The sequence below is a fragment of the Phoenix dactylifera genome, chromosome 5, assembly GCF_051530095.1.
Source record: "Phoenix dactylifera cultivar Ajwa chromosome 5, Ajwa_hap1_PhDact_Kaust_v1.1, whole genome shotgun sequence".
Lineage (NCBI taxonomy): Eukaryota > Viridiplantae > Streptophyta > Magnoliopsida > Arecales > Arecaceae > Phoenix > Phoenix dactylifera.
The window spans coordinates 18,084,078-18,096,546 of NC_143194.1; the positions used below are offsets into that span (position 1 = coordinate 18,084,078).

A 12,469-nucleotide genomic window follows, 5' to 3' on the forward strand; every position below is an offset into this window, starting at 1 on the left:
CAAACTCAGAAGAGATATTAGTTGCAACTATCCATCAAGTAGAACCGGTATGATTAGCTAGATATAATCCCATTTAATCTATTTTTTAATAATTTATATTTCAAAAGCTTGTTAAAGGATGGGTACTTATTTCTGTGGATGGTAAGCCAAAAAGTCACCTGACAGCTATCAATAAATCTCCCTGAAGAATGATATAGGATGCCTTCCCACACAGTACGTAGTTCAGTTACAGCCACACTTAGTACCACTAGTCTTGAAGGGAGGACTTTTGCTGCCTGCCTTCCATGTGTAGAAAATTTACTCCAAGGCATTGGACCAAATCGTTACCAAAAAAAAAAGACATTGGACCAAATAAAGACACAAATATTTTCTTCTTCAATGAAGCTGGTAGTCAAATGGAAATGGCCCTCCGGTTGTGAACTTCAGCTCGGGGAGCGCAAGTAGGGGAGGGAGGGGGAGGGAGAGAGGGTGATGCATGTGCTCTAAAGTTGTTGAAGGCGACGCTGGGTTCGTTTGCGTTGCGGATAGAGAGAATATAGAGGAGGATTTCTGGTTGCAATCTTGAGGAGAAGCCTTGCCGTCTCTTGAACATTTACTCCTCTCTTTCCTGATCGACTCGCTTGGTGGGCTTCGCGGGAGGATGGAGGCAGCTGCCGCCGCCGAAGCTTCACCCAGCGCGCACAGAGGCATCCGCGTGCAGGCCCCGCTGGTAAGTTGACTCTCCCGACATTCTCAGCCCAGATTGCAGAATTTTAGGATGGAATAATGTCTTGTAGTGTCGGGATTTTTGATGTAACTCGGAATTTGGATCCTGTTCGTTTCCTTAGATTTTCTTTTTCTCGGTCTTGTCTTTGGAAATATTTTTGTGCCATTTGTGAGCAAGGGTTTGGAAATCTGGCATTGATAGAAGATGCCGCGTGAAGAATAGAATTATCGCCAATTAGGGTTATCGAAGAGATCGGGTCATGAATATTTCCGGACTGGTTTTTCTTTTTTTTTCTTTCCCTTCTGTGATTTTGAACGTATATGGTATTCCAACTGATCGTTTATAGTAAGTAGCACGAGCTACTAAATTTACCAGAGCATCAAGAGCGAATCGAATGCGAAATGCTTATACCTCATAACACTCTAAAGTAAACTCTGAAACTTAGTTTGAGCTACCTGTTTCATCCATGGTATCGGGCTGGATCGGGCCAGCATCGATTTCTGATGGAAGCATTTCTTTCTCCTATGACATCCTGAAAATGGTCCTGATATAACTTTTCTTGTAAAAACTAGTTTTTTGATAAACACATGATTTTTGGTTTATAGAGACCTTGTTCATATTCTTTTCTTGCATTAGTTTTCCTAGTAGTGTTTGTTGTGAAGCTTAGCTTGATATTCTCACCCAGAGTTCCAATTTTACTCATCTGAAGAAGAGCCAGAGTAATTCTACTTAGTTAGTTCCACAGTGGTATCTTCTCTGTATTATCATAGTAGTTTGCCAATCAGCTGCAAAAGCAGTAGCCATAATAAATTATTATATATAAATGATCATGGATGGTCATGGTAGTTATCCATGTATGTCTTTTGTTGTGGACTAGTTTTTATTCCGTAAAGTTGCTTGTGAAAATTCTTGACATATTTTGCGAAAGGAGGAAAAAAAAAGAGAAGCATAATATCTTGTATATGTATTAATGTAGTGCTTGTGATTGTCTCAATTCTGTGCTGTTACAATGTCAAGAGCATATTCTGGGAATAAACTAAATCATCTGACCAAATACCCATTCTACTGTACCATATGTATATTTTGCTGAGGCCTTGTTGATAGATATCGTAGCTTGGTGCTCGCGTTGGTGATGTTATCCAACTTGAAAGTCAGGAGTGATAGTTGACTTATTAGGACTGCTTAATGTCTAGCTGCACATATGTTTTGGATAACTATTGCATTAGTTCTTGGTGTGTGAAGTTCAGTTTCAAGGCCATATGTTATCTCCTTTCCTCATTTTTGAAGAATATACTTGTTCTCTGCAACTAGCTTGTCATATGAAGTATCTGAATCTGCTTCTGGGCCAATCAATTTCACTCTCACCATGGTATTTTTTTTTCTTTCTCTCTTCTCTTCCTTGTTAATGAGATATGTAGAATTAGATTAAAATGGGTTCTGCCAAGGGAAGAAATAGCAAGCATATAACTATTATAAACTCAGAGTTAGCAGCCTGTGCATGTTTTTTTTTTTTTTTCTTGGCAACAAGTATTCATACTTACATTATATGGGTTCTGAAAGAAGCAGTTGCTTCTCCTGTACTCTGGCCCAGGCCTGACAAGAAATGTTGTAGTTGAAATTGTTCCCTTTTTGTATGAAGTCATGGATTTTTCTTTTTTAATGAATGCATGATATTAGTTAGCTTTGAAGCTTTGCTCTCCAATTCTCTGAATTTTGGATAATGAAGGCTGATCGTTGTGCATCTAGAGGTTTCAATTGCTTGGGTTGTGTAGGGTTTGTGTGTGACATAACTTGTATCAAACACAATCTGGGTTCTGCTGTTCTGGTTGAACATTTACTTAATAAGATTCATTCAAGGTTTGGCACTGTTTAGGTCTGATGCTGGTCAAAATCACATTTTAGTGGACGGACTTGACATTCTGAACTTTTCCATATCATGTTTAATTGGTTCAGGTTTGATAATGTATATGTACTATCATATGATATATCTTTGAATTTGTTTCTCAGAAGGAACTTATACAAAATAATGGTAAAGTTCTTGGACCGGCATATGCAGGAGTAAATTTGGAAGGTTTTATGGATGGTTTTAGGACTAAGGAGCAAGGACTTGCTAATTTTAAAACTTTAACCATATTGGAGCTGCTAACTTGTATCAAACACAATCTGGGTTCTGCTGTTCTGGTTGAACATTTACTTAATAAGATTCATTCAAGGTTTGGCACTGTTTAGGTCTGATGCTGGTCAAAATCACATTTTAGTGGACGGACTTGACATTCTGAACTTTTCCATATCATGTTTAATTGGTTCAGGTTTGATAATGTATATGTACTATCATATGATATATCTTTGAATTTGTTTCTCAGAAGGAACTTATACAAAATAATGGTAAAGTTCTTGGACCGGCATATGCAGGAGTAAATTTGGAAGGTTTTATGGATGGTTTTAGGACTAAGGAGCAAGGACTTGCTAATTTTAAAACTTTAACCATATTGGAGCTGCTTTAGAATGATGAAAAGATAGCTAAGTTGCATGTAATACAATTAGAAATTGATGAATGAAATAAAGATACCCTTTGGTTATTATTCATATTTCTTGAAATTAAAATTCCTTAAAAGCAATTCATATTGGTCATTCACCTGTGTCATTTTTTCTCTACATTCGCCTTCACCTATATAATCCATTGGGCACCATTCCTCATACTCTTGGATTTTGCTAGATTTAATTTGGTAGCAAATCGATTGTAACATGCAAAGTTTAAAGTCCCTTAAGAATGGATTAAATTTCCTAAATCAATTTTCATCCCAAAGGGCTTGCGATGCCATATTTTCTTTGTTTTTGAGATCTAATATGTCTGTTATTTGTTGCACTGGTTGCTGTCCTTTTATGAGATCATCATGCCTCCAGTCTAAGAAGTCATTTCTCTCAAAATTTCTTATTCTCAACTTTATCATATCAGTTCAGAAATTCCTTCTTTAGAATTGATATTAGACCATTTTATGGTTTGTTCTTCCTACTTGTCCTATTATTCTCACTATCCTCACCACTAGCAAAAGGCTCCTTTGCATCTGCCAATTTTATGTAATGGGACTTGTAATTCCAACTCTTGAAGCTCTTTCAAAGTGCAAGACAACAAAGTCCTAAATTACGGTGTATGATTTGATTTTTTTGTACTTACTCTGCTGTTCTTTGATGATCTATAAAGTTCCAGTATTCTTCTGTTAGTGCCATCTTATCAGCATAAAGCAAATTAGTGTCCAAAGTATGTATAACCCCATGCATAAACATCATAAAAGTATAATGACATCTGAACATGCCTCTAACCCCTCATTACCTTAACTATCTTAAATATCTTGATACATTAGATGTAAATATGCACAGATGAAGATCAAGCTACTGAAAATGATGCTTCTAGGATCATGGTTAATCCTCTGTGGCCTTTTAGTCATACATGATAAGACTGATCCATGCTATTGGTGGGTCTACCATTTAAGAGTTAGAAGGTTTAAAGGAAACAATCATGTAATGTGTAGTCCAATCATGCAAAGTTGTCTGCTGACTATAATAGTAAACATGGATTTAGGTCCCATCTGAATGGTGAACGAGATAGTATTGTTGGTACCATACCATTCCAAATAGGAACTTAGGACCTGGGATACTTGCAGGACATCAGTTCTCCTGAACTGGGATGTCCCAATCATCCCATGTGTCCTGACCATCCCAGTTGCATCCTGACATTTGGAATGCATCAGCCAGGATGGACAAGGATGATTTTTTTTTTTTTTTTTTTTTTTTTTGTTCTTGTTATTATTGGCTGTTTTGGGTCATCCTACTGTACTGTCCTGTGTTGATATCAAACCATCCCAAGAGCAAACTAAGATGGAGGCCCTGTACCAAGATTTAAACCCTTGATAGCAAAAGCTTCACTTTTCTTGTTTGATATTTCAGCTAGCATGGTTATTCCATAGTGCATTTGGCAATCGCAAAATAAATTACATATATCATATAATAGTTTTTTCTTATTGTTTTAAACAAGTAATGTGCACACACTGAAACACGAGCTAGTGCTATCATTTCTTGTTTATTGATTGGATTACTTGCCATGAAGTTACTGTCTTGATATACTGGAATTCAGCACGTATGCCACCTTAAATATAACTATTTTGATATATTTTTCTTTTCTGGCCCTCATTTACAGTTATGTGCTAAAAGTTCTTAGTGTTTCAATGCAAAATCTATGTTGTCATAGCAAAGAAGGGTTTGGAAGCTCATTTAATATATATCTACTTTCCTTCCATTAATTATGCATTATGCCATTCATATTGCAGGTTGATTCCGTATCATGCTATTGTCGAGTAGATGCAGGCTTGAAAACTGTTGTAGGAGCTAGAAAATTTGTTCCTGGAACGAAGCTATGTCTCCAACCTGATATTAAACCTAATGGCCCCAAGTCAAGGAAATCACGTAAGGAACGCTGCAGAAACGAGGCACCACTTTTGCCTGGCCTTCCTGATGATCTTGCTATTGCTTGTTTGATCCGTGTTCCTCGAGCTGAGCACCCAAACCTTCAATTAGTTTGTAAAAGATGGAATCGGTTATTGACTGGGAACTACTTTTACTCCCTTAGAAAAAAGCTTGGGATGGTAGAGGAGTGGGTTTATGTCATCAAGAGAGACCGTGATGGGAAAATATCTTGGCATGCTTTTGATCCTGTCCATCAGCTCTGGAAATCGCTTCCACCTGTTCCTCCAGAGTATTCTGAGGCTTTTGGCTTTGGTTGTGCTGTTCTAAGTGGCTGCTACCTTTACTTATTTGGAGGTAAAGATCCATTGAGGGGCTCTATGAGGCGTGTTGTCTTCTATAATGCCCGGACAAACAAATGGAATCGAGCTCCAGATATGCTACGAAAACGCCATTTCTTTGGTTCATGTGTCATAAATAATTGCCTCTATGTTGCTGGCGGGGAATGTGAAGGTATACACAGAAACTTGCGTTCAGCTGAGATATATGATCCTAATAAGAATAGATGGACGTTTATTGGTGAAATGAACACTGGAATGGTACCTCTTATTGGGGTTGTTTTTGAGGGAAAGTGGTTCTTGAAAGGGCTTGATTCTCACCGTCAGGTTGTGAGCGAAGTCTATGTACCCACAACCAATACATGGTCTGCAGTTAATGATGGAATGGTTACTGGATGGCGTAACCCAAGCATTTCATTCAATGGGAGGCTTTATGCCTCGGATTGCAAGGATGGCTGCAAGCTTAGAGTCTATGATGGAGCTACAGATTCATGGAACAAGTTCATGGACAGTAAACATCATCTGGGCAACTCTCGTGCCGTTGAGGCTGCAGCTCTTGTATCTCTCAATGGGAAGCTCTGCATCATCCGCAATAACATGAGCATCACTGTCATTGACATTTCAAATCCAGGAAAGAACATAGAGATTATTAGTGCTCATGCATGGGAGACTCTTGCTGGGAAAGGCCATCTAAAGACTTTAGTGGCAAACTTATGGTCAAGCATTGCAGGTCGCAGTGGGTTGAAGAGTCACATTATTAACTGTCAAGTGCTTCAAGTCTGAGGGCATTAGCATTCTGATGTTGGAAGATAAGCAGACAGGTGACACATGGTTCCATGATGAAGTCCTATAGTATTATTTGCTGTTCATATGATCTTCATGTTTTAAGCAGTCAAATTTCCAGCCAAGAAATTGTGTGTTTGCTTATGGATATATGTTGAGTCCTACAGCTTAGGTAAGATATCAATCCTTTCCAGTGCATACCATCAGAGATGGAATACTAGGCTTCCATATGAAGCTTGCAGAGAAGATGAGAACTTGTTTTGCTTTTTGGCTCTTCTAGCTGTTTGTATTGGATTGGATTACAAAGCAGAGTGGCAAAATTTTTGGAAACATTTGTCTTGCACTAGTGGCAGCTTGCAGGCTTGATTAAAAACCGGAATTGGGGGATGCAAAAATATTACATTTTTGAAGGTCAGCTGATTAAAATCACCCCACCACCACCCTCCAACCCAAAAAAAAAGGATAAAGGAAAATGGAAGTTGTGGCATGCAACTTAAAGGTGTGACAATTACATCTGAATGTGGTTCACCTCTTTTGCTGGCTCTTGCATCTTAAGATATTACACAGCATGGAATAGAACAGCATGTCATTAAATAAAAAAAATATGCCTCTTGGGCACTGCATGGTTTCATGTTATCAACACCAGATCCTAAACCATCCTCTCTGAATCAGTCGTGGATTTAATGGGATGTGATCTAGTTCTTACTGCTCTCTCTCTCTCTCTGCGCGCGTGCAAGCACACGCGTGTTTGCACATCTATGTACAAAGGCCTTTATATGTAGTGCAACAGCTGCTTTGGCTCTGTTCTATGCTTTTTTGCAGATTGGTACCTAAAATGTTTCATATTTTTGTAGTAATCTCTGTATGTTTTATATTTATATAAAAAACTGTAAAGCTGGCCATTTGTATAAATTGGTCCTTCACTGATTTTCATTGAATAAATCGTGGTTAAGGTTAACCATAATTATTGAAGGACAAAAATGACCTAGTCTTAAAGGCAGATGAGACTTAGAATTTAGCCTCTTTTGCTCACTTCACCCCTTCCGTGCTCAGGACCCTGCTATCCGGGGACTAACGGTAGAGAGGCGCATGTTTGGGGGTCTATTAAGTTTGAAATTTAAAAACTAAAGCTCAAACGTCATGAAAATATCAAATTAACATTGTTAGAAAAATAAAAATAAACTCTTCTATTCTCATCTAGATAACTTAAGGGATGTATAACCACCGAGTAACATGATTGCAAGAAAATAGAATTATGAAAAGGATGTGCATTAATATGTACATAAGGAACATGTTAGAGACTAGTCTGCAAAAAGTCTTAATTTTTATTGCGTTGGTTTTACAAACACTGCATGTGAGTTTATAATATAAATTTGTGCAGCTTTAGAAAGAGAATTATTGCGGGCATTTCGATGACTTTGTTTTTCTGGCTATATAAGTCACGGTGTGTTCTAGTTTTCATACTTCTAATGGTCAAGGAAATGGAGGAATTTGATTAGTAGAGCAATTGAAAAAAAAGAGCTGGTGGGGCTCCCATTTGCATCAGCAACAGTTCGAGCTTTTCTGAAAGTCTATCTGGGAGCCGGATTTTCACTAGCGTCATGAACTGGACCACTGGATCAATTAGGCAGTATCTACCATTCCTCATGTCCTTTGTCATGAAGCATAAAAATCGCACAGATTCTTATGTATTCCAATTAAGATTTTTATTTTTTTTTCCATCACATGTACTCTACATGCCCACTTGCTAGTTGCTACCTGCTATAATATATAATGCATCTGAAAATCTATCAAAGCAAATTTATGCTTCACAGCAGAACTAAATGGTATATGCAAAAAAATTAACATTGGATCAAAGGAGTCAGGACGGTTCAACTGAACTTTAATTTCTATAATCCTCCAAAACTCCAGCAAGTCTGACGTAGATATTCTCCACTCATTCACTATTAAGAAAGGAATTCAAAATTAAGCCGAAAAGAACTAGAGGAAGACATCACTTGACGAGAAGATGGGCGGCAGTTCTGAAAACTAATACTAGCGACACATGGAGCTAGTACAATGCCAGAAACAAAAGGAAGCTATCCAAGACATGCCGACAGCGAAAGTGTTTTTTTTTATCTTATTAAAATCTTATTAAAATTTTTATATTCTGACATGCTAAATCATTGAAAGCGTTATAATGTGCTCTAGATTATAAAAGCCACCATGAACTGCACAAGGATGTATCTTTTCCCTTTTTTTTTTTTGTAAAAATGGATTTGTATTAGTCTACGTCCCGTGCCGGATTCCAGCTTCTAGTGATCGTTCCATTGCCGTGCCGTCCGTGCACTTCAATCAATTGTCTGGTACGTAAAATACCTACGACCTGATGTTTTCTGAGATAAAATCCAACTGAAATCCCTCCAATCGCATCATAACAAAGGCTAAATCCTAACGCATTTCAAAAACCGTCAGTGACGCTTCTTTTTTCCTTTTTTCTCTCTTGAACTTGAAAAGAGTCATTAGTTAAAGCACGAAATTGGTCGGAAGGATGGAGCCAGAATTTGTTTTTTTCTTTTCTTTTCTTTTCTTTTTTATGGTGAGGTCGATAAATTGCATTATCACAAAACATAACAAAGGTTGAATTATATATGTAAAAACTCATAAAAATATTATATCTATTTTTCTCTTCCTTTCATATGGTGAAACTCATCTATGGTAGAATTATCTATATAAAAGAGTCATAAGGCTTTTGAAATTAAAGTTAAAACATGAGGCCGGGTGGCAGCATGCAGCCATTTTTTGACAAATTTAAATAAAAATGATGAAAAATATGATTGTTAGATCATGCACGACAATGTTGGATGTTGTAGATGTAGCTACGACTCCAAGAAAAATTATAGTCGAATGGTACTACAAGGAGCAACTGATGCTATCATATGCCGAGCTTTCTCAGCCACTCTCAGGAAAGCCACTCAGCTCTGGTACTCGAGCATTCAACTTGGTTCAACCAGCTCAACTATCACTTTATCAATAATAGGAGACATAAAAGACCTTGATTAGCCTGTTCTCTATCAAGTAGAGGGAATATGAGCTCCTTTATTATCCAAAAGGTTTGATTTTGATGATATAAAATATTCGAGTATAAGTTTACTAATTATGTATTTTTGGAATACTTAAGGATGCATACAGAAGGAAAAAATAATACCTAAATGAACTAAATATATGGAGAAGAATTCAACTTAAAATGCTTAAATTGGAAAGGATTTGTCAAGTATTTTTGAAATTTTGAAGTAGTGGAGCCGACCCCAAGTAATGAGGAGTTGATCCCTCTTAGATAGAAGATCTTGATTCTGAAAGGTTTTAGGAGTTGACCCCAAAGTTATATGAGATAACCCCAACACAGTGGAGAATACTAGCATGCTTTCAAAAGTTAACCCCAAGTTCAACTAAGTCAGCCCTAGAATCTCAAGTGAAAGATAGAACGCAATGGAAAACAATCTTTCTACAGGTCAACCAAAGTAGCTCAAGAGTAGACACCTGCGGAGCACGAGTTGATCCCAAAATCTGTCGAGTCGACCCTAGAATAGTCCCAGATGAAAGATAGAACATAGTAAAAATTAGCATTTTTTTGAGTCAATACAAGTCGACCCCTCTGCATTTGACACTTCAAATGGCTAATTTTTCTATGAGCCCAAATAGATTTTCTCACTCTCAATGGTCATTTTTGCCTCTCTAATAGCTAGAAATAGGTTCCAACCACTTTTGGAGATATAAATGCATTGAAAAGAAATTGGAACAAAAGAAAGAACAAGAAAAAGCAGGAAAAATAAGAGAAAAGTGCCATTAAGTGAAATTCAAGAGAGCATTCAAGATCATATCCAGCCACTCTTGAAAGCATTGATTAGAGCATTGAAGTGAAGCTTCCAAACATCTAAGAAAAACCTCCACTACTTTCCACACATGCATCAAAGATTTTTTTATTTGCTCATTAAGGAGCTTTGTCTTTTTTTATTATATTGGTTGTATCTTCACTTTTTGTGTTGTATCAAGTTTCAAAAGGTTCGAAACATAGGGCAAAGGTCCATCAAAATCTTAAATGGATTGTAAGGTATAATCAAACCTAAGAAAGGCTTTGATTGGAGTTGTTTTGGTTGATTTTTAGAGAAAAACAGCTAAGTTTGATTGTGAGCTCAGATAAAATAATCGTGCTATAATCTTGGAATAAATTATAATGAAATTTCAAAGAAAGATGTCTTAGGGAATAAATGTAGATGCTGAGTCTGGTACCTAACCACTATAAAAACTGTGTTTGTTGTATTGTGCATTTTTCTCATCTTATATTCAACTCTTTAAGTCTATATTTGCACATACATATTATAATTCACTACACTAACATTTTGAAAGTTAGTTTTTCCATTGCATATAATTATAAATTTTTTAAAACCTAATTCACCCCTCTTCCTCTTGGGTTGTATCGCTAGGCAACACTCTCTAAGACTATATCAGCCTGTTCAGCACCAAGATGGAGGTCCATGAGCTAGACCAATCTATTATGGTCGTAGTAGTAATGAATAGGCTAAAAGGCTTGTGCTTTAGTTTCTCATTGGAGAAAATGCCTCCTAAAGATTTGGCCAAACTCCATCTCAAGCCAATAAGTACATTCGTGCCAAGAAAAGCTATAGCTGCTCAAAGGGAGGTGGGAGGAAGTATGATCTTTTTTTCAAAATTTGGAAGATTTGAATATGTTATTTAAGCGGGAGTTGTGCATTATGTTTCACATCATCAGAGAAATTTCTATGAATCTCCCAGCTCTAATGATTCAGAGGATGCATGAGGCAATTTCTTGGATTAAGGCTTTGTTGCCCTATGGTATGATGCTTGCATAAGCATGGTTCGCCGTACCGGCTCGAATCGGATGGTATGGAGTATACCATACTGTACCAATTTGGTACCTATACCTGGACGGGTGGCGTATTGACACTCAGTATGCCACAAAGACTTCATGCTATATCATACCGATATAGTGCTAGTGTGGCACCGATATGGAGTCCGGGACCAAGATGGTGAATCTTGCAAAATAGTGTTCAAACAATTCAATGCCAATTTAGAGGGTGAAACAGTTAGTGAGGTAACTTACTCAGACACCTACAATGATCATTCTCTTCATCACATGGGCTATAGTAAGAAATATGGTCGTTGGGTGAAAACAAAAGGAGGAAGAAATGAAGAAGGCAAGCGGAAGCTATAGTTAGACCCTCTTCAATCGGAGGAGAAGCTTAGAGAAAATAGCTGCTGAGCAATTTTCATTTGAATCACTTGGCAGAGACTTCGCTGAGGCATTTTATGAAATCAACACCTAAGAGAAGGGGTGAATTAGGTGTCTATAAAAATAATGGAAAATTAAAACAAATACTAAACAATCACAATAATAGTAAATTTTAGCAATCAAGCAAACCAAATAAGATATATAAACACAAGTAAAAAAAGATAGGGATAGAGAGATAAAACCAATATTATGAGGTGGTTCGGCCAAACCTTTATCTACGTAACCCTTCTCCCAAGGACAGCCCCGTCTTGAGGTTCCACTAGTTATAAAACTCTTCACAATATCCAAGTTGGAGACCACCAACTTGTAACAGAATCACAACTTGAAAACGATCAAGTTGCACTCCCCAATCTAGATTGTATACAAAGGCCACAAGCTTGATACCTCACAAGCTTATTCTTACATTTACAAACTTTGATTCTTGTAAACCTAATACACAAATAAGCTTACTACACAATTCTCTCACTATAGTAAAATAAGATCATAATAGGAGCAATATGGAAGCACTATGAGAGGAGATGAGAACTTAGTTGAGAGAGGGATGCTTTGGTTGAGTGGTATCCTTTGAGATTTCACCAAAAGTCTCCATTTATTGGCTTAAGAGGGAAAGAGACGTTGAAAGGAATTTAAGGCTTGATTCCTATCAATCTTCAACCATAAGGCATGATTAGCTTGATTGGCTTGATTTCTTCAATCAACATAAGCTCAAATTGATCTTATTTTCCATAAGTTGACATGATTTGAATTTTGCACAGATCTGAGTGTGGTTGACATACTTCAGCATATGGCTTCGACGTCCCTTTTTTGTGGCAAGATGACTTCTCAGCATGACTAGAATGATACATCGCATCATCTAGACCATTCAAATTTAATTTG

The 12,469-nt window shown here is 37.2% G+C and overlaps 1 protein-coding gene across 1 annotated transcript; it reads left to right on the top strand.

The window, feature by feature from the left end:
• The first annotated feature begins 219 nt into the window (after nucleotides 1-219).
• On the top strand, nucleotides 220-7,266 carry LOC103716986 (F-box/kelch-repeat protein At1g55270-like). The gene is made up of 2 exons (XM_088721731.2): nucleotides 220-709; nucleotides 5,032-7,266. Exons 1-2 carry the CDS (start codon nucleotides 641-643, stop codon nucleotides 6,283-6,285), a joined length of 1,323 nt encoding a protein of 440 aa, XP_088577857.2. The 5' UTR covers nucleotides 220-640; the 3' UTR covers nucleotides 6,286-7,266.
• Nucleotides 7,267-12,469: the final 5,203 nt, after the last annotated feature.

Coding starts and splice junctions, on each gene's coding strand:
- LOC103716986 (XM_088721731.2), top strand. CDS start 641: ATGGAGGCAGCTGCCGCCGCCGAAGCTTCACCCAGCGCGCACAGAGGC. Junction 710..5,031: donor TCCGCGTGCAGGCCCCGCTG/GTAAGTTGACTC, acceptor TTCATATTGCAG/GTTGATTCCGTATCATGCTA.